Source organism: Calidris pugnax, unplaced genomic scaffold, assembly GCF_001431845.1.
Source record: "Calidris pugnax isolate Ruff unplaced genomic scaffold, ASM143184v1 scaffold459, whole genome shotgun sequence".
Classification (NCBI taxonomy): Eukaryota; Metazoa; Chordata; class Aves; order Charadriiformes; family Scolopacidae; genus Calidris; species Calidris pugnax.
This window is the reverse complement of record NW_015091670.1, coordinates 639,420-662,956: the sequence shown is the minus strand read 5'-3', so window position 1 is coordinate 662,956 and position 23,537 is coordinate 639,420. Positions and strand designations below refer to the sequence as shown.

Sequence of the window (23,537 nt, the reverse complement as noted above, 5' to 3'; positions counted from 1 at the left end):
AGCAGGGGCACCCACAGCAGCTCCCACAGCAACGTCTCCAGGGGGGTTGCAATGTCTCCAGAGAAGGAGACTCCACCACCTCTCTGGGCAGCCTCTGCCAGGCCTCTGCCACCCTCACACCAAACAACGGCCTCCTCAGGGGGGTCCCATGGAGCTTCCCCTGCTCCAGTTGGTGCCCGTTCCCTCTTGGCCTGGCCCTGGGCGCCACTGGGAAAAGCCTGGCCCCATCCTCCTGACACCCCCCCTGGAAGGATTGCCAGGCCTTGAGCAGATCCCCCCTCCCTCTGCTCTTCTCCACACTAAACACACCCAAGTCCCTCAGCCTTTCCTCCGCACACAGATGCTCTAGGCCCCTCACCATCTCTAATTCTGCTCTGCTTTGCCTCCACGTCGGAGCGCGGATGCACTCTCTGTAAACACCCTGGTGTCAGCCAGCGCAGGCAGGATGCGAAGCCCCCCCTGCGCCTCCTCCTTGTTGGGCTGCCCTTGAACTCTCCATCCCACCCCAGAGCTCAGCTGGGCCCCGTCCTTCCACTCCCTGACCTTCTTCTTCCCGCTGCAGTTGTTCCCGGCCGTGCTGCGGGCCATGAAGGGCCGCGCCGCCAGGCACTGCCTCACCCAGGAGCTGAACCTCCACGTGCAGCAGAACCGGGCCGTGCTGGATCACCAGCAGTTTGACTTCATCATCCGCATGATGAACTGCTGCCTGCAGGTAGGAGAGGGCCGGGCAGAGCCTGGTGGCTCTGAGGAAGGAGGTTGTCTCCCCTCCTGGCAGACGTCGGGGTGCAGGGAGTGGGTCTGGGGGGGTCTTGTGGCAAGTCCTCTCACACCTCTGCTGTCTCCCCCCAGGACTGCACCGCCATGGACGAGCACGGGATTGCAGCCGCTCTCTTGCCGCTGGTCACCGCGTTCTGCAGAGTGAGTATCTGTGGCATCCCCACACCAGGGCACCTTGGAGCCCCCCCACACTGAGCCAGCAGTGTGCCCAGGTGGCCAAGAAAGCCAACAGCATCCTGGCCTGTATCAGGAACAGCGTGGCAAGTAGGGCCTGAGAGGTGATTGTCCCCCTGTACTGGGCACTGGTGAGGCCTCACCTTGAGTACTGTGTCCAGTTTTGGGCCCCCTACCATAAAAAAGACATTGAGGTGCTGGAGCGGGTCCAGAGAAGGGCGACAAAGATGGTGAGGGGGCTGGAGCACAAGTCTTATGAGGAGAGGCTGAGGGAGCTGGGGTTATTCAGCCTGGAGAAGAGGAGGCTGAGGGGAGACCTTATTGCTCTCTCCAACTCCCTGAAAGGAGGGTGTAGAGAGGTGGGGGCTGGTCTCTTTTCTCAAGTCAGAGGCGACAGGACGAGAGGAAATGGCCTCAAGTTATGCCAGGGGAGGTTCAGGCTGGATATTAGGAAAATTTTTTTCACTGAAAGGGTTCTCAGGCATTGGAATGGGCTGCCCAGGGAGGGGGTTGAGGCCCCATCCCTGGAGGGGTTCAAAAGCCGGGTTGATGTAGTGCTGGGAGGTCTGGTTTAGTGATGATGCTCCTTGTTTGTTGTGCGGGTGTCTATTTTTGTCAGTGAGGTTGACAGTTGGACAAGATGATCTTTAAGGTCCCTTCCAACCTAGAAGATTCTGTGATTCTGTGATTCTGTGAAGAATGACAGGTTGTCCCCTCGGTGCTGCTCAGAGTTACGGGGTCCTGCCCAGTCGCTCCCAACCACTCTCTGTGCTGGTCTCGGCTCCCGAGGTGGCTGGAACACCAGTGGGAAGGGTGCTCAGAAGCTGGGGCTGCTCTGAAGCACCAGCTTCATCTGTGGGTCACGCTGGGCTGAGAGAAGGTTCTGCCTGCCATAAAGCATCCATGGGGCCCTGCAGGGCTCTGGGTGGATGCTGGGCAAATTTGGGAAGTGTTTCCAAGGGATGCTTGGAGAAGCTCTGATGCAGTGTCCCTCCTGCCAGCCCGAGGGCACGTTGCCTTTCCCAGCATCAGGCTAGAGCAAGGACTGTCTGGAGAGGAGAGCTTGGCACAAAGACACGTTGGTATGAAACTCTCTTCCACCTTCTGCTCCCCCCAGAAACTGAGCCCGGGCATCACGCAGTTTGCCTACAGCTGTGTGCAGGAGCACGTGGTGTGGACCAACATCCAGTTCTGGGAGGCCATGTTCTACTGCGACGTGCAGAACCACATCCGAGCCTTGTACCTGGACAACAACGAGGAGAACCACACGGATGAGGTGAGGAGGTGACAGCGGTGCTGCGGAAGCAGCTCTCCCCAAAGGTCCGTGGGCTGATGAGGGAGCTGAAACCAGCCTGAGGGACTGGGGTTCTAAGGAAAGCTGGGGAGGGACTCTGGATGAGGGAGGGGAGCCCTAGGAGGAGGGGGAAGGCTTTGACCCTGCAAGAGGGGAGATGGAGCTGAGCTGTGGGGAAGAACTTGTTTGGTGGGAGGGTGGTGAGAGCCTGGCCCAGGTTGTGCAGAGAAGCTGTGGCTGCCCCATCCCTGGAGGGGTTCAAGGGCAGGTTGGAGGGGGCTTGGAGCAACGTGGTGTGGTGGGAGGTGTCCCTGCCCAGGGCAGGGGGTGGCACTGGGGGGGCTTTAAGCTCCCTTCCAACCCAAACCAGTCTATGATTCTATGACTGGGGTGACAGAGCACTGGCAGAGGCTGCCCAGAGAGGTGGTGGAGTCTCCTTCTCTGGAGACATTCAAAACCTCCCTGGGCACGTTCCTGTGGGACCTGCTCTGGGTGGACCTGCTCTGGAAGGCGGTTGATGACTAGATGATCTCCAGAGGTCCCTTCCAACCCCATAGCATTCTGTGTTTCTCTGATCCTGTGACTGACATCTCCTTCGAACTCCTTCAGGAGAGCACGGAGGGGCCTCAGGAAGCCAAGTCTGCGCTGGAGATCGCGTCGGAGCAGCTGAGGCTCTGGCCCACCATGAGCCGAGAGAAGCAGCAGGAGCTGATCCAGAAGGAGGAGAGCACTGTCTTTAGCCAGGCCATCCACTACGCCAACCGCATGAGCTACCTGCTCCTGCCGCTCGACACCAGCAAGAACCGCCTGCTCCGCAGCTCCGGGCTGGGGGACGTGGAGAGTGTCAGCAACAGCTTCGTCACCAACAGGTAACAGGGCTGGAGAGCTGCGGGGACACTGGAGCAGCCTGAACCAGGGATGGGAGCTCCATGGGGCAGGACCTGGGACATCTGAGTCACTCAGCTGCCGTTGGGACTGATGCGGGTTTGTCCAGGGGTGTTTCATACCCAGAGAGGAAGCCGGAGAGCTCTGAGGGATGGCTGACACCCCAGAAGGCTGTGCTGCCATTCAGTGAGACCTGGACAGGCTGGAGAGTTGGGTGGAGAGAAACCTGATGGAATTCAATGAGGGCAAGTGCAGGGTGATGCACTTGGGGAGGAATCACCCCCTGCACCAGGACAGGTTGGGGGGGACCTGCTGGAGAGCAGCTCTGGGGAGAAAGACCGGGGAGTCCTGGGGGACACCAGGATGCCCAGGAGCCAGCAATGGGCCCTGGTGGCCAAGAAGGCCAAGGGCATCCTGGGGGGCATCAAGAAGAGCGTGGGCAGCAGGTGGAGGGAGGTCATCCTGCCCCTCTGCTCTGCCCTGGGGAGGCCCCAGCTGCAGCACTGGGACCAGTGCTGGGCTCCCCAGTTGCAGAAGGCCAGGGAAGTGGTGGAGAGGGCAGAGCAAAGGGCTGCCAAGATGGTGAGGGGCCTAGAGCATCTGTGTGCTGAGGAAAGGCTGAGGGACTTGGGTGTGTTTAGTGTGGAGAAGAGCAGAGGGAGGGGGGATCTGCTCAAGGCCTGGCAATCCTTCCAGGGGGGGTGTCAGGAGGATGGGGCCAGGCTTTTCCCAGTGGTGCCCAGGGCCAGGCCAAGAGGGAACGGGCACCAACTGGAGCAGGGGAAGCTCCATGGGACCACCCTGAGGAGGCCGTTGTTTGGTGTGAGGGTGGCAGAGGCCTGGCAGAGGCTGCCCAGAGAGGTGGTGGAGTCTCCTTCTCTGGAGACATTGCAACCCCCTGGAGACGTTGCTGTGGGAGCTGCTGTGGGTGTCCCTGCTCTGGCAGGGGGTTGGCCTGGGTGCTCTCCAGAGGTCCCTGCCAACCCCACATCACTCTGGGGTTCTGTGACAGCATCGCCGGCAGCGTGGCAGAGAGCTACGACACAGAAAGTGGGTTTGAGGACGCAGAGAGCTCTGACGTGGCCAACTACGTGGTGCGATTCATCAACCGCTTCGTGGACAAAGTCTGTACAGAGAGTGGAGTCACCAACGAGCACCTCAAGGGGCTGCACGTCATGATCCCTGGTAAGGCAGGCTGTGGTGGTGCTGGGGAGTGGGCACCCATGTGCTCTCCCTGGGGGTGCTTCCACATCAGCTCAGGGTTCTGCCCAAGAGATGTTCCTGCAAGAAGTGGTGGGAAGGCCAGGAGAAGGCACAGACAGTGCTGTGGGGCAGGATGTCACCCCTGGGTGGTGTGTCGGGCAGGACTTTGTTCTGTAGTTTCAGTCTCTAACTTCACATTTGTCTGCAGATATTGTACAGATGCACATAGAGACACTGGACGCCGTGCACAGGGAGAGCAAGAGGCTTCCTCCCATCCAGAAGGTGGGGACCTGGCCTGCTGCGGTGGGGGGAAGGCTCTGGTGCCGTGTGGGGCTGTCAGGTCCCCTTCCACCCTCTGCATGGGCCTGAACTTGCCATTGTACGTCCCCGTAGCCAAAGCTGCTGCGCCCCAACCTGTTGGTGGGTGAGGAGTGTGTGATGGAAGGGCTCCGCGTGTTCCTCATGCCCGATGGTCGGGAAGAAGCTGCTGGAGGGATCATTGGTGGCCCACCTCTCCTCCCCGCCGAAGGAGCCATCTTCCTCACCACTTACCGCATCATCTTCAAAGGCACTCCCACGGACCCTCTGGGTAAGGGGCTTCTGTCCACCACATCCTCTGTCTTCAGGGGTTGGGGAGGAGGTGGCTCTCCTGGAGCAGGGGCTGCAGCTCACCCTGGGTGGCCTTGGGTGAGTGATCAGCGTGCTGGGGGCTTGCTGGGGGCTGCTGAAACCACCACAGGCTTGATGGTGGCTCCCGGTACTACAAAGGAGGTGGTTGCTCTTGCTGCCCACCTTTGGTAGATCACAGAATTTTCTAGGTTGGAAGGGACCTTAAAGATCATCTTGTCCAACCGTCAACCCAACTGACAAAAATAGACACCCACAAGATGATAGAATCATGGAATGGTTTGGGTTGGAAAGGACCTTAAAGCCCCCCCAGTGCCACCCCCTGCCCTGGGCAGGGACACCTCCCACCAGCCCAGCTTGCTCCAAGCCCCCTCCAACCTGCCCTTGAACCCCTCCAGGGATGGGGCAGCCACAGCTTCTCGGGGCAACCTCAGGCTCTCACCACCCTCTATATTGATAAATCGATAAACCCCTCAAAAATGATCTATTACTCCTGCCCATCCTGAGCAGCATCTACAAGTTGCCATTGGTTGGCTGTCCTATGTCTAAGCCTGTTTCTGTCTGCTTTACCCCACTCTGGTGTGGTGGCCACCAAGAGTGGCCCAGTGTGGTGTTGTGCTGGGCTGTGGGACGTGTCTAACCTGTCCCCATGCTTGTCCCCAGTGGGGGAGCAGGTGGTGATCCGGTCCTTCCCCATCGCCTCACTGACCAAAGAGAAGAAGCTCAATGTCCAGGCCCCGATGGATCAGTTCATCCAGGAGGGCTTGCAGCTGCGCTCCTGCACATTCCAGGTGAGACCCATGGGCTGCTCCTTTGCATTGCGTGCTCTCAGCTGAGGAGCTCGTTACTGGTGGGACCCAGTGGGTACCTGGCCATGGCTGGCACCTTGAGACGAGGCACTTGGTGCCCGGGCTGACCTGGTTTGGGGGTAGTTTTCCTGAGGAGGCCAAAGACAACTTCTGTAGGAGGTGACAGTGCACCTGAGGGGATGGAGCCAGAGGACTCTTGCAGAGGAAGGAGGAGGCTTTGGTCCACAGAATCATAGAATGGTTTGGGTTGGAAGGGTCTTCTGAAGGCCATCGAGTTCCACCCCCCAGCCCTGGGCAGGGACACCTCCCACCACACCACGTTGCTCCAAGCCCCCTCCAACCTGCCCTTGAACCCCTCCAGGGATGGGGCAGCCACAGCTTCTCTGGCCAACCTGGGCCAGGCTCTCACCACCCTCCCACCAAACAAGTTCTTCCCCACAGCTCAGCTCCATCTCCCCTCTTGCAGGGTCCAACCCTTCCCCCTCCTCCTAGGGCTCCCCTCCCTCATCCAGAGTCCCTCCCCAGCTTTCCTGGAGCCCCCCCCTTGAGGGACTGGAAGGGGCTCTGAGGTCTCCCCGGAGCCTTCTCTTCTCCAGGCTGAACCCCCCAACTCTCTCAGCCCCCCCTCCCAGCAGAGGGGCTCCATTCCCAGTTCTGTTGAATGCAGGAGCAGCTTCTTGCTCATGAGCTTGGGGTCCTTCCCAACTGCTCTGGTGGCTGCTGGAGCCCTGGGAAGGTGTGAGATGTCCCCACCCAACACCCTGAGGGGTGCTTCTGCAGAACCTTGTAGCAGGTATCGGGGGAGAGGGATAAAGAAAGGAGAGATGTCACAACACGAGTAGTTATTTGGTGTTTTTACATCTTTGAGAGGCCTGTGGAGGCAGAGCGATGCTGGGAGGAGAGCACCTAAAGTGTGCTGTCCCCTCCTTCCTGCCCATCTCGGGCGCTCTGAGCCGCGGTGACCGGGCACTGGGGACATCACGGGAGCACTGGTGGCCCTTCAGCCCGCTCTTTGCTGTTCCTGCAGTTGCTGAAGATCGCCTTCGATGAGGAGGTGGCTTCAGACAGCGCTGAGGTCTTCAGGAAGCACCTGCACAAGCTGCGCTACCCCCAGCACGTGCGTGGCACCTTCGCCTTCACCGTGGGCCAGTCTCCCAAGCAAGCCATGCAGCCCAAGGCCAAGGAGAAGAACCCCTCGCTCAGGTACCCACGCGGGGGGAGCACCTGGGACGTGCTTCACCTTCACCTCAGGGCTTCTCCTCTCCCTCCTCCAGCCACTGAGGAAGCTGAGTTGGAGATCAGGGTGAGACCCTGCTCAGGCCTCTCCTTGTGCAGGAGCTCAGCTCGTCCTGGGGAGGGGACGTGCCACAGAGGTCTCCTGGCCCCATGCAGAGGACTGGTCATAGGATCATAGAATGATCCAGGTTGGAAGGGACCTTTCAGATCATGGAGTCCAACCATGGACCCAGCACTGCCAAACCCACCACTGACCCGTGTCCCTCAGCACCACGTCTGCCCGGCTTTGAAATCCCTCCAGGGATGGGGACTCCACCACTGCCCTGGGCAGCCTCTGCCAAGGCTTCACAGCCCTTTTGGGGAGGAAATTGTTCCCAATCTCCATCCTAAACCTCCCCTGGGGCAACTTGAGGCCATTTCCTCTTGTCCCATGGCCTGTTCCTTGGGAGAAGAGGCCAACCTCCCCTGGCTACCCCCTCCTTTCAGGGAGTTGGAGAGAGCGAGAAGGTCTCCCCTCATCCCCCTTCTCTCCAGGCTGACCCCCCCCAGCTCCCTCACAAGACTTGTTCAAAGGGTCAAACGTGGGGAGCGGGGTGGTTGCCCCATGGCATTCCCAGGCCAAAAGAGCAGAAGCCCTGAGCACAAGTCCCTCTCTGGGGAGAGGTTCCAGTGGGCAGGGGAGAGCAGTCCCAGCCGTGCCGGAGGTCGGGGAGCGCTGTGGGGCAGCAGCGAAGCTCTGTGCGTGGTGCCAGGCCCTGCTCCTGCGCTCGGGGCCGAGGCTGAGCGGTGGCTGTGGCGCTGGGCTCTGGCTGCTGCTGTGTCCCCGCTTGGTGTGGCCCTGCAGTCTAAGCCCCTCTCCCCGTGTCTTTGTGACTCAGCTCCCAGCAGGTGACCGATATCTTCCAGGGCCTGACAGTGGGGGTCCTGTCCCTCGGGCACCTTGGCCATTCGACCACGTAAGATGCCTTCACCCTGGGCGGGAGCTTGCGAGGTGGCATTGGCTCAGGCTGCAGCCTTCACTGCTCCCGGGGTTTCCTTCTCACCTGCTCTGCATGCCACCTGGGCCGGGGGCTTGTCACTCGGGGAATGCCCTTTCTGACCTTCAGGTTTTGGGGTGCGTGCTCTCTCACCATCCCAGCGCCGTGGCCTCCGGAGGCGGGCGGTCGGTCACCCTCCTTCTCTGTGGCACTCGGGTGGGTGCCAGGACCTGCTGATGGAGCTGCGCCTCTCCCACTAACCTCCTGAGGCCTCCCGAGCTGCTGGGCCTGGGCACGGGCTCAGAACTCTGTCTGAACTTGGGAGATGTGCTCTGTCACCCCCTTCCAAGTCTGCATCCAGTGCCCCACACCATCTGCAAACCCCGCTTCTCCGGTTAGGAAGCCCTTCCATTCCTCTCCTCCCTGCCTGAGCATTTCATAGAATCATAGGATCACGGAACATTTTGGGTTGAGGGGACCCAGTGCCACCCACTGCCCTGGGCAGGGACACCTCCCACCAGCCCAGGTTGCTCCAAGCCCCCTCCAACCTGCCCTTGAACCCCTCCAGGGATGGGGCAGCCACAGCTTCTCTGGCCAACCTGGGCCAGGCTCTCACCACCCTCCCACCAAACAAGTTCTTCCCCACAGCTCAGCTCCATCTCCCCTCTTGCAGGGTCCAACCCTTCCCCCTCCTCCTAGGGCTCCCCTCCCTCATCCAGAGTCCCTCCCCAGCTTTCCTGGAGCCCCCTCCTTGAGGGACTGGAAGGGGCTCCAAGGTCTCCCTGGAGCCTTCTCTTCTCCAGGCTGAACCCCCCAACTCTCTCAGCCCCCCCTCCCAGCAGAGGGGCTCCAGCCCTTCCAGCATCTCCATGGCCTCCTCTGGCCCCACTCCATCAGGTCCATGTCTCCTGTGCTGAGGCCCCAGAGTTGGAGGCAGTTCTCAGGACCATGTTATTCCTCGGCCCTGAGGCTCTCCCTCCCTCAGTAAATGCTGGGAGCAGTTGGATTCCCTCACCATCTTCTTTGCAAAGCACAAGAAGGCACCTCCAAGTCTCCCTTTGCCCCCATCTGGATAAGCTGAATTCCTAGAAATGTTCACATCAGCGTAGCTGTTCTCCTGGGCTGGACCTGGCCCCTTCCCTGGCTGATGAACCTCCCACGTCTCCTTTATTTGCTCCCCTTTGGGCCCAGGGGCTCACAGAGACACTGACGAGCGCGAGGTCCTGCCTGTGGGCAGAGCATTCCTGCCTTCAGGAATCCCTGCCTTCTGGGGCTCCGTCGTGCGGAGCCTCTTCTGACCACGCAGCCTGATGCCCCGCGGGTTTGGGAAGGTCTCCTTTCCCTGCTTCCCTTGGGCTGCCAATCCTTGCTCACTCTCCGTGTCCCTTACCTGGCATCTCTGCAAGATGCCTCCTCTCTGCCCGGGGAGCAGCAGCCCCGTGTCCCGACTGGGCTGGCATGGTCCCTGTGGTGGGTCCCCCGGCCACCTCCTCCAGGGATGAGCCAAATCACTGCCTGTGGCAGCTCCGATGGGGAGGTGATGGCCTTAGAACCCAGGACGTGGCTGGTGTCCCCTCGGGTTGGGAGGCTGGGACACCTCCAGTCATCCAGCACCCCAGGCACCCACGTCCTCCCAGGGGACGACAAGCGCTGTGGGTTCTGCCTCCGTCTTGGAGCCCTCCTACAGCTGAGGAGCCTGCTCCTCCCTGCCAGGGAGCTAGGAGGTGACATCTCCCCTCCCGTGGTGACAGTGACTTTGACCCCGGGCCTGCAGCCGGTGGTGAGGGATGCTCCTGTCTCTGCTTCGCTCTGGGTGTGACTGAGTGATGGTGTCTCTAACCCTTCGGGGGCTGCTCTCTGGGCCGTAGTCCATGCACACGCAGGAGGTGGCATCCAGCCCCCTCAACCTGGTCTCTGCTTCCAGGACACTCTCCAAAAACCTGGTGAAAAATGCCAAGAAAACAATTGGCCGCCAGTATGTGACACGGAAGAAATACACACCGCCCACGTGGGAGCAGCGGAGCAGCCAGCACTTCCCCGAGGACAACGAGGATGAGATCTCAGGTTGGGAGCCACCTGGGCAGGGACGGGGGGGCCGTGGGGGCCGGGGCGTTTGCTGGAGCAGGAGCATCTTCCAGCTGGGAGAGATCTCGGCCGTCGCTCTGCAGGGGAGCAGGGTGGGAGCCTCCCTGGTGCAGGGTGTTGCCACCACCATCACCTCTCCCAGTTCTTGATGGTCCTCCAGCTCTGGTTTGCTGGTGGTGGCCAGTCAGCAGCTCAACATACTTCCTGGTGAGCCCTGTGGGGAGGAGGGAGTTCTTCGGGCTGTGGCCTCAGCTCCTTGGATGAAAAGTCCCAGATGTAAGCAGCAGGAGGACAGGTTAGTTAGATGTGAAAAGAGCTTGACTGGTTTGTGAGGGATGAAGGACTCGAAGGGATGGGAGTCCTCCGCGTTGGAGATTACAGGCCTGTCAGAGGAGACGTGGTGGATGGGATTGAGGGTTTCGGTGGGAGCGGTGTCCGTGGGGACCGGTCTACATGGGGCTGCATGGGATTGGACATGGCTGAGTTTGGATCTGTCCTCCTGTTCACCAAAATACTTTGGATTCTGCTGGTCCAGTCAGTGTTCAGCCCGAGGTCTGCCGCAGACGTTGCAAGCCCCCCCTGTGTCCACCATTTCAATTATTGGCAAAACATTCAGGCCCAGAAGAGATGCCTTTGAGGTCCCTGGTTGTCCTCCAGTTCTGGCACTGGGAGATGCATGAGGAGCATTAGGAAAGCTGCCTGTGGAGAGCAGCCACCCGGGGTTGTGTCTGTACGACAGGGATTTTGCCTGGATGGACATGTCCTGGGCTGAGACCCTCACTGGGGCCGGGGTCTCGCCCGTATTGCCCCCCATCTCCCAGGAGGTTGCTCTCCTCTGAGGGAGGAGGTGGGAGCAGTGTGATGGAGCAGCTCTGGATGGATCTCTGTTGGGCTGTTCCTCATCCCTCAGCGATGTGAAAGCACCAGAGAAACCTGCTGTAACGTCAGCGCCCAGCAGTTGGCTTTTCTTGGTGCTTTTAGCCTCACAAGTAAAAGCTCTCACCCCAAAGCCCAGCCCTTTGGTGGGGGCAGCTGAGCTCTCCCATCCCAGGGGAAGGTGGTGGGAGGGACCTCCTGCCCTGTCCCATCTCCGCAGGGTTGGGAGATGCCTCCAGCCCGGCTGTCTCCTCCGGCTGCGCCTGGGACATCGTGTCCGCTCCAAGGGCAGCCCCAGACTCCCCTTTGTCTCCCCAGTGTCCGAAGAGATGGACAGAAGCACTTTGACCCCCACCACCACCATCAGACCTTCGGACAAGATGACCATCAACCACTTGGTGGAGCGAGCCTGCTGCCGCGACTACCAGCGCCTGGGGCTGGGCACCCTCAGCAGCAGCCTCACCCGCTCCAAGAACGAGCCCTTCCGCATCTCCACCGTGAACCGCATGTACGCCATCTGCCGCAGGTGAGCTGGCCAGAGCCCCTGCACGGGGCCCAGCAGATGGAGAGGTCGGGTTTGAGCAGCACTCCATCATTAATGGCTTTTACAAAGGGAGAAAACAAAATAATTGAACAGAATAATTGAACGGCAACTCAGAATCATAGAATCATAGAATCATAGAATTGCCCAGGCTGGAAGGGACCTCCAAAGGCCATCTAGTCCGACCCCCCCGCAGTCAGCAGGGACACCCCCAACTAGACCAGGTTGCCCAGGGCCTCGTCGAGCCTCTCCTTGAATATCTCCAGGGAAGGGGCCTCAACCACCTCCCTGGGCAACCTGTTCCAGTGCTCCACCACCCTCACAGTGAAGAACCCTCTCCTCATCTCCAGTCTAAATCTGTTCCCCTCCAGCTTGAAGCCATTGCCCCTCGTCCTGTCACTGCAGGCCTTTCTGAACAGGTTCTCCCCAGCCTTCCTGTAGGCCCCCTCAGGTACTGGAAGGCTGCTATTAGGTCTCCCCGGAGCCTCCTCTTCTCCAGGCTGAACAACCCCAGCTCCCTCAGCCCATCCTCATAGCAGAGGTGCTCCATCCCCCTGATCATCCTTGTGGCCCTCCTCTGGACCCTCTCCATCAGGTCCATGTCCTTCTTATATTGAGGGCTCCAGACCTGCACACAATACTCCAGGTGAGGTCTCACCAGAGCAGAGTAAAGTGGCAGAATCCCCTCTCTGGACCTGCTGGCAACGCAGCTTTTGAGTCAAAACCAGCGAGATTCACACTGACTTCCTAGAAGGTATCCCCAGAAGGTGACCCCCTAGAAGGTATCCCCAGTCGGTGCATATACCTGTGAGTAAGGCTACAAATCATGGGTTAATACATCTACATGTATATATCTCAGCACAGCATAGAAGCTCACACGTGCACACACACATAGAGGTCTCCGATGGGGAATTTCTTAATAGCAGACAATGCCAGAGAACCCAAAGGGGACGCTTGTAGGTCCTACACCTGCTGGGATGGACAGAGGAGCATCCCCATCCATGAAGCTGATGCGATCTCACACTGTAGAGGTGGATGAGAGAGAGACCAGCCTAGAGTTACAATTTCCCACTGTTTAGTGTGAGGAAGAGGAGGCTGAGGGGACACCTCATCACTCTCTACAACTACTCAAAAGGACACTGTAGAGAGGTTGGTGCTGGTCTCTTCTCACAGGTAATTAACGACAGAACAAGAGGGAATGGCTTCAAGCTCCAACAGGGGAGGTTTAGACTGGACATTAGGAAGGAATTTTTCACCCAAAGAGTGGTCGGGCATTGGAACAGGCTGCCCAGGGAGGGGGTGGAGTCCCCATCCCTGGCTGTGTTTAAGGGCTGTTTAGATGCAGTGCTAAGGGACATGGTGTAGGGGAGGACTTTGTAGAGTAGGGGAGATGGTTGGACTCGATGATCCCAAGGGTCTCTTCCAACCTGAATGATTCTATGATTTCTCAGATGTAGAATAACTACTGAGGGTGCATTGACGTTCCTCAGCGGGCGGTGGTTGAGGCTTAAGAAGGGTCTTCTCCCGCCCTGCCCTCGAGGAGTTAGCCCAAGAGGTCTCTCAGCTCAGGGGAGTCACTGGCCACTGCCCTTTGCCATCCAGGGGAGCTCAAAGGGTCTTTCCTGAAGGGCTGGGGGGGTCGCACGGCCACGGTGCTGCTCCCCGCTGGGCTCTGCAGAGCCTCCCCTCTCCCCTGCAGCTACCCCGGGCTGCTCATCGTGCCGCAGAGCATCCAGGACAACACCATCCAGCGCATCTCCCGCTGCTACCGCCAGAACCGCTTCCCCGTGGTCTGCTGGAGGAACTCCCGCACCAAGGCCGTGCTGCTGCGCTCGGGGGGGCTGCACGGCAAGGGAGTGGTGGGGCTCTTCAAGTCCCAGAACGCCCCCACCGCAGGTACCCGTCCCCTCCGTGCCCCGGGGCAGGCAGGGAGCGGGCTGCAGACCCCCCCTCCTCGGGGTCCAGTGCTGGTGGCGGAGCCGTGATGCCGGTGGGCTCTCTCCTCCCAGGTCCCTCGCAGACGGACTCCACCAGTTTGGAGCAGGAGAAGTACCTGCAGGCCGTCATCAACTCCATGCCGCACTACGCCGACGCCGGCGGGCGCAACACGCTCAGCGGCTTCACCTCGGCGCACATGAGCAGCTCAGGTGAGGAGCTGGGCCGCGGCGCGGCGGGGGGTGCAGGAGGGTCCTGCTCTCCCTCCCACAGCCCAGGCAGCCAGGTGAGCGGCCGTGCCCCCTCTCCCACCGCGGAGGAGGCAGCAGAGCCTTCCCGGCGCCCTCTCCAGAGCTCCCAGCACCGGCCCAACTTGCCCAGGACCAGACGGGCACGGCCGCTCTCTGCCCCGGGGGTGGTGGCCACTGTCTGCGGGCACTGGGCTCCCTGTGGCCAGAGGGGAGGTGGAGGTGGCCACTCTGCTGCCAGCTGCCTGGGCCGTGACAAAGGGGCTCCCTGTCTTGGCGGGGGGCACGGTCTTGTCTCGGGGGGCAGGGGGGGGGCACATTCCCCGTGGGAGGTGCTGGATGCTGCAGCCTCCTCTGAGCCCTGGTGCCGTCCCCTCTGTCCCCTTGCCTGGGGGGGTCCAGACTGGCCCCAGGACGAGGGTCCCCCGCCGGCAGTGACACGGCTGGGCACCGTGGTGCCACCCCATCCCTTTGCACAGGTCACCACCCCCCCCAAGCCCTCCTGCAGGAAGGAGGGGGCAGCCCCCCCCCAGGGCACCCCACAGCGCTGCCCCCTGCTCCCACTGCTCAGGGCTCTCCCCGCCCCATCCCCTGTCCCTGTGCTCTGCGCCCCCCGGGACCGAACCCGTGGCTGGTGGTGGGGATGGGTTTTGGGAGCCTGCGAGCACTGGGAGCCCCAGGACTGTGCTGGGATCCAGGCGCTCGCTGGGGAGCGGGTGGGGACGGACCCCCCCTAACTGAGATCTGGGCACCGTCCGCCCCCTCCAGCCCGGGGTCTGTCGTGGGAAGCCTCGGTAAGTCTCTGCCCCCCTCGCTCTCCGAGCAGCCTGCCCTTTCCTGCCGGGGCAGAGCCTCCTCTCCGCGCTCCAGCGTCATCCATCCTCCATCCCAGCCATTCCACCCCCTCATCGCTGCAGAGGTCACCGGGAGCCAGAGGGACCCGGACAGGGACAGCCCTGGTGGGAACCCAGGGAGACCCAGGGGGATCCCTGCAGCCTGGGCAGCAGAGGACTTGCCAAAAGCCCCTCTGAGGTCTCTCCCCTGACATGGGGGAACATTCCCAGAGCTCCAGCTGAGGGAGGAGGGGGTCAGACCAGCAGATGACCTGGCGTGGTGGGGAGGGAGCAGCAGCGCAGGGGGCTGTGGGCGGTGGCAGTGCCTAGGTGACCCCCCCACAGTCCAGGGCTGCAGGAGGGTCGAGCCCCTGCTGCTGCACCAGCTGCCTTTGTGCTGTGGCTCCAGCTGGAAGGTGTCTCCCGCATGTTGGCCTCCTGGTCCTGGCCCTGGGCCCTCCTGCTTGCCACCTCTTGTCTCTCGCTGGCCCCTTCCCCTCCCTCCTGAGCAGTTGTGGGGGGGCCAAAGCGGGGGGGCCGCTCTGGAGCAGCGCAGCGAGGCCGGGAGCTGACATTCTGTTGGTGCTACAGATTTCTCCGACAAGAGGCAGCCTAAGCTGGGATCGCTCATGAAGCAGGTGATGGGAGGGAAGGACGATGGGCCCGGTACTATTAGCCGCGGAGGTGAGGACGTGCGAGTGAAACGCTGCCTCGTGGGGGCCTCGCCAAGGCCCCCCCCGGCTCGGGGCAGCCTTTGTAGAGTAGATGCTTCCCCTTGGCTCCCCCCGAGCTCTGTGCTGTGGGGCAGCCGCAGGGAGGGCGGGAGGGACCTGCTGCAGCTCCCATCTTCCTTCATCATCCCACCCATTGCTCCGCTCGCTGCCTCCGGGCTCCCCGGGCGCCTCTTCCCGCCCGGCCCCGGGGAGAGCGTGGCTCCTGCTGCCCGCGCTGAGGCCGCTCTCGTCCTGTGCTCTCAGGGCTGGCTCACAGAGCCAGGGTCATCACTCTCTCCACCCCAAAGTGCGTGTCGCCGAAGGGCCGCGAGACGCCCCGAGGTACGGTACCGCCGGCGTCCTAACCACCGCCGCCCGGGTGCTAACCTCACCCCCCCCACACGCACTCCCACCCCTCACACAACTAACGCCCCACCAACACCCCACCAACACCCAGCATGTCGCTGGCGCGGTCCAGCTCCCGGTGCCGGCGGTAAGTACCGGGCCCGTCCCCAAACCCCCTCCTCAGGTTTGCTTTAGGCTCCTTGCGCATCTGCTGGTGCTGGGGTGGTGGTGGTGGTGGCCGGGGAGGGGGCTGGCTGGCAGGGAAGGGGTCCCGGTGGCGCTGGGGGCTGGGGGCTGGGGGCTGGTCTCTGTCCCCTCCAGGCAGGAAATCAATCCGAGAGCACCCAGCAAGGAGAAGGAGCAAAAGCAAACCTGGTTCCCAGCATGTGCTCCCGGGGCTGCGGGGTGACAGCAGCTCGGCCACCGCTTTTCCAACCCCGATGCCAGCCTGGCTTCGGGGGGGGACGTGGACAACCGGGGACCCCCAGCCTGACTGCCCTCTGTCCTGCAGGCAAGTGGGGCAGCATCCGGGCCAGCGGGCGCATGAGCAGCTACGCCCTGAACATGGAGATCGGGTCCCGCCTGGCTGGGAAGGACCTGCTGGGTGCCCAGCACAACGGCACCCCCGCGGAGGCCAGCTTCCTGCGCCAGCACCGCGCATCCCTCTACATCATCGGCGACAAGTCGCAGCTGAAGGTAACCCCGGTGCCTGGCCATGGCCTCCTCCTCAGGGGGGGGGACAAGGAGAGAGTCCAGAGAAGGGCAACGGGGCTGGGGAGGGGGCTGGAGACCAAGGAGAAGGGGCTGGAGAACTTCTGAGGGAGCTGGGGGTGTTCAGCCTGGAGAAAAGGGGGATGAGGGGAGACCTTCTTGCTCTCTCCAACTCCCTGAAAGGAGGGGGCAGCCAGGGGGGGTCGGTCTCTTCTCCCAAGGAACAGGCCATGGGACAAGAGGAAACGGCCTCAAGTTGCCCCAGGGGAGGTTTAGGATGGAGATTGGGGAAAATGTCCTCCCCCAAAGGGTTGTGAAGCCTTGGCAGAGGCTGTCCAGGGCAGTGGTGGAGTCCCCATCCCTGGAGGGATTTCAAAGCCGGGCAGACGTGGTGCTGAGGGACATGGGTCAGTGGGGGTTTGGGCAGTGCGGGGTTGGTGGTTGGAATCAATGCTATTAAACATCCAGCCTCAACGATTCTGTGGTTCTATGTTTACTAAAATTTGTATTTCTTAGAATTACAGAGTCACAGAAGGGTTTAGGTTGAAGGGACCTTTAAAGACCAACGAGTCCAACCCTCTGCCCTTAAGCAGGGACACCTCCCACCAGACCAGGTTGTTCAGAGCCCCGTCCAGTCTGACCTTGGAAAACTGACCTTGGACTCCATGATCTTAAAGACCTTTTCCAACCTCAGGGATTCTGTGGTTCTTGGGGGGGCAGTGGATCTGCTCGGGGGGGTCTCTCGGGGCGGTGCTGATTCTCTCCTCCCTCAGGGGGTGAAGCCGGACCCACTGCAGCACTGGGAGGTGGTGCCCATCGAGGTGTTCGACGTGCGGCAGGTGAAGGCCAGCTTCAAGAAGCTGATGAAGGCCTGTGTGCCCGGCTGCTCCACCATCGATCCCAGCAGCACCTACTTGCGGTCCCTGGAGGAGTCCGAGTGGCTGTCCCAGGTCAGTTGTCACCCAAAGCCCAGGGGGGCCCTGGGCAGTCCCCACAGTAGGAGTCTTTGCTGTTGGCTGTCGCTCACGGGCATGTGTCCTGAGCTCCTGTGAGGTGAGAGTGAAGGTCCATGTGCCCTCTCCAAAAGCATCGCTGTGGCACAGAACAGGGGACACCAAGGGGAAAGGCCGGTGTGAGGAACAGGATAAAAAGATGCTCAAAAAGATGCTCCTCAGCATCTTTCTGCTGAGGAAAGGCTGAGGGACTTGGGTGTGTTTACCTAGAGCATCTCTGTGCTGAGGAAAGGCTGAGGGACTTGGGTGTGTTTAGTGTGGAGAAGAGCAGAGGGAGGGGGGATCTGCTCAAGGCCTGGCAATCCTTCCAGGGTGGGTGTCAGGAGGATGGGGCCAGGCTTTTCCCAGTGGTGCCCAGGGCCAGGCCAAGAGGGAACGGGCACCAACTGGAGCAGGGGAAGCTCCATGGGAACACCATGAGGAGGCCGTTGTTTGGTGTGAGGGTGGCAGAGGCCTGGCAGAGGCTGCCCAGAGAGGTGGTGGAGTCTCCTTCTCTGGAGACATTGCAACCCCCCTGGAGACGTTGCTGTGGGAGCTGCTGTGGGTGTCCCTGCTCTGGCAGGGGGTTGGACTGGGTGCTCTCCAGAGGTCCCTGCCAACCCCAGGTCACTCTGGGGTTGTGTGACAATAGCCCAGAGTTCTCCTCGGTGTCTCTGGACATGAGATCTGTGAGTGTTTGGGGCAGCTGAGGGAGTGGGGCAGGACTCACAGGACAGCAGAACACTGCAGAGGGGCTGGTATAAGGCAGTGCCTGCTGTGGGGAGCGAGGGACCCACAGCTCTGCTCGTGGCATGGTGGTTCTGCCATTGCAGATGAAGGGTCCTGTATGGTGTCTGAGTGTGGGAGTCATGGCCCTGTGTAGCCCCCCCTGCTCTGCTCCGTTTGGTCCCTGCTCCCAGGGGACGGGGTCCCTTCTCACAACCTCCAGCGAGTGATTTTCCTGCGCCCCGATAACTCTCAGCCCTTCCCTCGGCAGATCCATAAGATCCTGCAGATCTCGGTGTTGGTGGTGGAGCTCCTGGACACGGGCTCCTCCGTGCTGGTCAGCCTGGAGGACGGCTGGGACATCACCACGCAGGTAGGAGCCCTTGGGCTGCCAGACACGATGGCTGCCCGTGGCCCTGTCCCCAGGAGTATCTCGAGCCCCCCCTGTCCCCCCCACAGGTGGTCTCCTTGGTGCAGCTGCTCTCGGACCCCTACTACCGGACGCTGGAGGGCTTCCGCCTGCTGGTGGAGAAGGAGTGGTTGTCCTTCGGGCACCGCTTCAGCCACCGTGGGGCACAGACCCTGGCCGGCCAGAGCAGCGGGTTTGCCCCCATCTTCCTCCAGTTCCTGGACTGTGTCCATCAGGTGAGCTCCGAGTGCTCCCCGTCTCCCTGAGCGGCGGGGCTGGCTCCTTGTGCAGTGGGCAACAAGCCCCGAGCCGGTGTGTGGGTGCCGGGAGGTCTCACCCCTCCTGCTCCTCGCAGATCCACCTGCAGTTCCCCATGGAGTTCGAGTTCAGCCAGTACTACCTGAAGTTCCTCAGCTACCACTACATCTCCAACCGCTTCCGCACCTTCCTGCTGGACTCCGACTACGAGCGCATCGAGCTGGGTGAGGGCAGCGTGCGGGCCCCGCGCTGATGGCAGCCCAGTGTCTTCTCCACGTAATCCCCCTCCCCACTCTTCTCCCCAGGCCTCCTTTACGAGGAGAAGGGCGAGCGGAAGAGCCAGGCGGTCTACAAATCCATCTGGGATTACATCGACCGCCTGAACAAGAAGGCCCCCGTCTTCTTCAACTACATGTATGCCCCCGAGGATGGGGAGGTGAGAGCTCTGCTCCTGCCCTGGGGCAGCCCGGCCAAGCCCCCCTGTGACACACAGAGCTGGGACGGGGCTCTCTGGGGGCACCCTGGGGTCCCCTCGCCTGCATGGAGCCAGGGAGCAGCCCTTTGTTGGCTGGACCAGTGTTTGCCCACCTGAGTGGTCCCGGGGAGGGTGGTTGCCACCTTGGGGGGCAGGAGCAGAGTCAGGCCCTCAAGAGCCCTGTCCCTGCAGAGGAGTCAAGGGAGGGAGGTGAGGTTTCAGGGGGCTGGGGCAGGGGGGGATCCCCAGCTGGAGCTGCCGGGGTCTCCTTTAGGGCTCTTCACCACCTCCCAAGCAGGGGGGTCCTTCCTCGGGGCAGCATGGGGACTGCTCTGCCAACCTGCTCCGAGCCCTCCTTTGGGCTGGGCCCAGCCTTGGCCAAAGCTCTGCCTTTCTCCAGCCCAGCATTGCCTCCTCCCGGCCACCCCGCAGCCGTCCTGCCTCGGCTGCCTCCTGTTTCTGGGCAAAAAGCATCGCCCTTGGGGAAAACTCATCGTGAAGAGACTGAATTCCCATCTGGAGGGACTGTCCCTGCAGCAGAATCATAGAATCATAGAATGGTTTGGGTTGGAAGGGACCTCAAAGATCATCGAGTTCCAACCCCCTGCCCTGGGCAGGGACACCTCCCACCAGCCCAGGTTGCTCAAGGCCCCATCCAGCCTGGCCTTGAACCCCTCCAGGGATGGGGCAGCCACAACTTCCCTGGGCAACCTGTTCCAGTGTCTCACCACCCTCAGAGTAAAAAAATTCTTCCTGAGATCTAATCTGAATCTTTTTTCTTCCAATTTAAAACCATTTCCCCTTGTCCTATCACTACACTTCCTGGCAAAGAGTCCCTCCCCAGCTCTTCTATAGGCACCCTTCAGATACTGAAAGGCCGCTCTAAGGTCTCCCCGGAGCCTCCTCTTCTCCAGGCTGAACAATCCCAGCTCCCTCAGCCTGTCAGGACCAGGGACACATCCTGCCCAGGGGCTGCTGCCCTTCCTGAGCATCCTCTGCTTCTTCCCCAGGTGCTGAGGCCCTACAGCAACATTTCCAACCTGAAGGTGTGGGACTACTACACGGAGGAGACGCTTTCCGAGGGCCCCTCCTACGACTGGGAGCTGGCGCAGGGGCAGCCGGAGCACGTGGAGGAGGATCGGCAGGACACCAGTGCCCCCCAGACCAAGCGCAAGATCATCTGGCCCTGCTACGACAACCGCAGCCGCGTGGAGCCCGACGCCATCTCCAAACTGCTGGAGGTGAGTCTGGCCAGGGGGCTGCGGGGGCTGCTGCTCCCCTCTGCTCTGCACCCCAGGGGTTTGTGTCTCGTCCTCAGCAGGTTCCCATCTTCACCCCCTGCACCAGGACAGGGTGGGGGGGACCTGCTGGAGAGCAGCTCTGGGGAGAAAGACCTGGGAGTCCTGGGGGACACCAGGATGCCCAGGAGCCAGCAATGGGCCCTGGTGGCCAAGAAGGCCAAGGGCATCCTGGGGGGCATCAAGAAGAGCGTGGCCAGCAGGTGGAGGGAGGTCATCCTGCCCCTCTGCTCTGCCCTGGGGAGGCCCCAGCTGCAGCACTGGGACCAGTGCTGGGCTCCCCAGTTGCAGAAGGCCAGGGAAGTGGTGGAGAGGGCAGAGCAAAGGGCTGCCAAGATGGTGAGGGGCCTAGAGCATCTCTGTGCTGAGGAAAGGCTGAGGGCCTTGGGTGTGTTTAGTGTGGAGAAGAGCAGAGGGAGGGGGGATGTGCTCAAGGCCTGGCAATCCTTCCAGGGGGGGTGTCAGGAGGATGGGGCCAGGCTTTTCCCAGTGGTGCCCAGGGCCAGGCCAAGAGGGAACGGGCACCAACTGGAGCAGGGGAAGCTCCATGGGAACACCCTGAGGAGGCCGTTGTTTGGTGTGAGGGTGGCAGAGGCCTGGCAGAGGCTGCCCAGAGAGGTGGTGGAGTCTCCTTCTCTGGAGACATTGCAACCCCCCTGGAGACGTTGCTGTGGGAGCTGCTGTGGGTGCCCCTGCTCTGGCAGGGGGTTGGCCTGGGTGCTCTCCAGAGGTCCCTGCCAACCCCTTGTGATTCTGTGATTCAATTTGGTCTCCCCGTGGTGTCCCCAGGGCTGGGACACTGCCCCGTGCAGTCAGTTGAGCCCCCTCCTGGGGTCAGAGGTCCCAGGGGTTGTGTCCCCATCTGGGCTGATGCCTGAATGTCCCCCACAGGAGCTGCACAACCTGGAGATGGAGCTGGGGCAGATCCCGGAGCGCTGGAAGGACACGTGGGACAAGGTGAAGGCTTCCCAGCGCACGGAGGTGCGGCAGGAGGGCAGCCGGGTAGGTGGGGGCTGCGTCACGGGGGGCTGAGGGGGGGGTTGGCTCTGCCCAAGGGTGCTCCAAGCCAAGGGGGTGTTCGCTCCTGGGGCCCAGGACGGTGCTGGGTGCTCCCCCTCACCCCGTCCCCTCTGCTCCCCACAGACCCCCAGCTCCCTGCTGATGTCCTCTGGCCTTTCCCACCACCGGCGCTCCCTGGGGGTCTACCTGCAGGAGAGTGGGGTGGGCTCCACCCTCAACCTCAGCCTGGACAGCGACACCAGCAGCACCTCCACCCCCTCCAGCGGGAAGCAGGGCGGCCGCAGGAGCACCAGCACGCTCTACAGCCAGTTCCAGATGTCCGAGAGCGAGAACAGGCAGGCGGGGGGCTCGGGGGGAGGGTTCCTCTCTGGGGAGGGGTCTGGGTCCTGCAGCGTGCAGACCCCCTGAAGGACACGGAGCTGTTGGAGCGGGGACAGAGGAGGCCCCGGAGATGCTGGGAGGGCTGGAGCCCCTCTGCTGGGAGGGGGGGCTGAGAGAGTTGGGGGGGTGGTTCAGCCTGGAGAAGAGAAGGCTCCGGGGAGACCTTGGAGCACCTTCCAGTCCCTCAAGGGGGGGGGGCTCCAGGAAAGCTGGGGAGGGACTCTTTAGCAGGACCTGTTGTGATAGGACAAGGGGTAATGGCTTTGAACTAAAAGAGGGAAGATTTAGCCTAGATATTGGGAGGAAGTTCTTTGCTGGGAGGGTGGTGAGAGCCTGGCCCAGGTTGGGCAGAGAAGCTGTGGCTGCCCCATCCCTGGAGGGGTTGAAGGGCAGGTTGGAGGGGGCTTGGAGCAACCTGGGCTGGTGGGAGGTGTCCCTGCCCAGGGCAGGGGGTTGGACTAGATGGTTTTTAAAGTCCCTTCCCAGCCAAACCAGTCTGTGGTTCTATGATTCTTGTCCCCAATGATGTGCCACAGCCCAAATGGCCCCTCAGCCCCTCTCTCCTTCCCCCCATAACGCGCTGCCCGGCTCCTGCAGGTCCTACGAGGGGTCACTCTTCAAGAAAGGAGCCTTCATGAAGCCGTGGAAGCCTCGCTGGTTCGTGCTGGATAAAACCAAGCACCAGGTACTGCGGGGTGGGGGGATGGGGTGGGTCTGTCTGTCTGTCCCTCCCTCCCTCCCCTGAGCGCTGACCCCCGGGACTCCCCCCGCAGCTGCGGTACTACGACAGCCGCATGGACACGGAGTGCAAAGGGGTGATCGACCTGGCCGAGGTGGAGTCCATCACCCCAGGAGCCCCCAGCATGGGGGCCCCCAAGACGGTGGATGAGAAGCTGGGGAGGGACTCTTTAGCAGGACCTGTTGTGATAGGACAAGGGGTAATGGCTTTGAACTAAAAGAGGGAAGATTTAGCCTAGATATTGGGAGGAAGTTCTTTGCTGGGAGGGTGGTGAGAGCCTGGCCCAGGTTGGGCAGAGAAGCTGTGGCTGCCCCATCCCTGGAGGGGTTGAAGGGCAGGTTGGAGGGGGCTTGGAGCAACCTGGGCTGGTGGGAGGTGTCCCTGCCCAGGGCAGGGGGTTGGACTAGATGGTTTTTAAAGTCCCTTCCCAGCCAAACCAGTCTGTGGTTCTATGATTCTTGTCCCCAATGATGTGCCACAGCCCAAATGGCCCCTCAGCCCCTCTCTCCTTCCCCCCATAACGCGCTGCCCGGCTCCTGCAGGTCCTACGAGGGGTCACTCTTCAAGAAAGGAGCCTTCATGAAGCCGTGGAAGCCTCGCTGGTTCGTGCTGGATAAAACCAAGCACCAGGTACTGCGGGGTGGGGGGATGGGGTGGGTCTGTCTGTCTGTCCCTCCCTCCCTCCCCTGAGCGCTGACCCCCGGGACTCCCCCCGCAGCTGCGGTACTACGACAGCCGCATGGACACGGAGTGCAAAGGGGTGATCGACCTGGCCGAGGTGGAGTCCATCACCCCAGGAGCCCCCAGCATGGGGGCCCCCAAGACGGTGGATGAGAAAGCCTTCTTCGACGTGAGTGTGGCCACCGCGCTGCGCCGCGGGCAACCGAGCTGGGCAACCCGTGGCCGTGACGTGGAGCCCCGACCCTTTGCTCTGGGGGCTCTCTGGGTGCAGCCCCCCCACCCCAGCCCC

General features: G+C 61.7%; 1 protein-coding gene across 1 annotated transcript in view; it reads left to right on the top strand.

Annotated features, from left to right (window-relative positions):
* The window catches only part of SBF1 (SET binding factor 1), a 97,167-nt gene extending 74,367 nt beyond the window's left edge, over positions 1-22,800 (top strand). Inside the window, exons 19-46 of the mRNA XM_014961943.1 lie at positions 563-712; positions 850-918; positions 2,069-2,227; positions 2,855-3,114; positions 4,143-4,315; positions 4,542-4,615; positions 4,727-4,922; positions 5,624-5,751; positions 6,797-6,972; positions 7,884-7,961; positions 9,907-10,046; positions 11,262-11,469; positions 13,184-13,380; positions 13,494-13,631; positions 15,092-15,184; positions 15,478-15,555; positions 16,070-16,254; positions 17,043-17,219; positions 18,259-18,360; positions 18,447-18,632; positions 18,752-18,878; positions 18,960-19,090; positions 20,140-20,370; positions 21,319-21,429; positions 21,571-21,782; positions 22,426-22,513; positions 22,602-22,720; positions 22,788-22,800. Coding sequence (XP_014817429.1) covers positions 563-712; positions 850-918; positions 2,069-2,227; positions 2,855-3,114; positions 4,143-4,315; positions 4,542-4,615; positions 4,727-4,922; positions 5,624-5,751; positions 6,797-6,972; positions 7,884-7,961; positions 9,907-10,046; positions 11,262-11,469; positions 13,184-13,380; positions 13,494-13,631; positions 15,092-15,184; positions 15,478-15,555; positions 16,070-16,254; positions 17,043-17,219; positions 18,259-18,360; positions 18,447-18,632; positions 18,752-18,878; positions 18,960-19,090; positions 20,140-20,370; positions 21,319-21,429; positions 21,571-21,782; positions 22,426-22,513; positions 22,602-22,720; positions 22,788-22,800 — 3,999 coding nt within the window. The remainder of the gene's footprint in view (positions 1-562; positions 713-849; positions 919-2,068; positions 2,228-2,854; positions 3,115-4,142; positions 4,316-4,541; positions 4,616-4,726; positions 4,923-5,623; positions 5,752-6,796; positions 6,973-7,883; positions 7,962-9,906; positions 10,047-11,261; positions 11,470-13,183; positions 13,381-13,493; positions 13,632-15,091; positions 15,185-15,477; positions 15,556-16,069; positions 16,255-17,042; positions 17,220-18,258; positions 18,361-18,446; positions 18,633-18,751; positions 18,879-18,959; positions 19,091-20,139; positions 20,371-21,318; positions 21,430-21,570; positions 21,783-22,425; positions 22,514-22,601; positions 22,721-22,787) is intronic.
* The last annotated feature ends 737 nt before the right edge of the window (positions 22,801-23,537 follow it).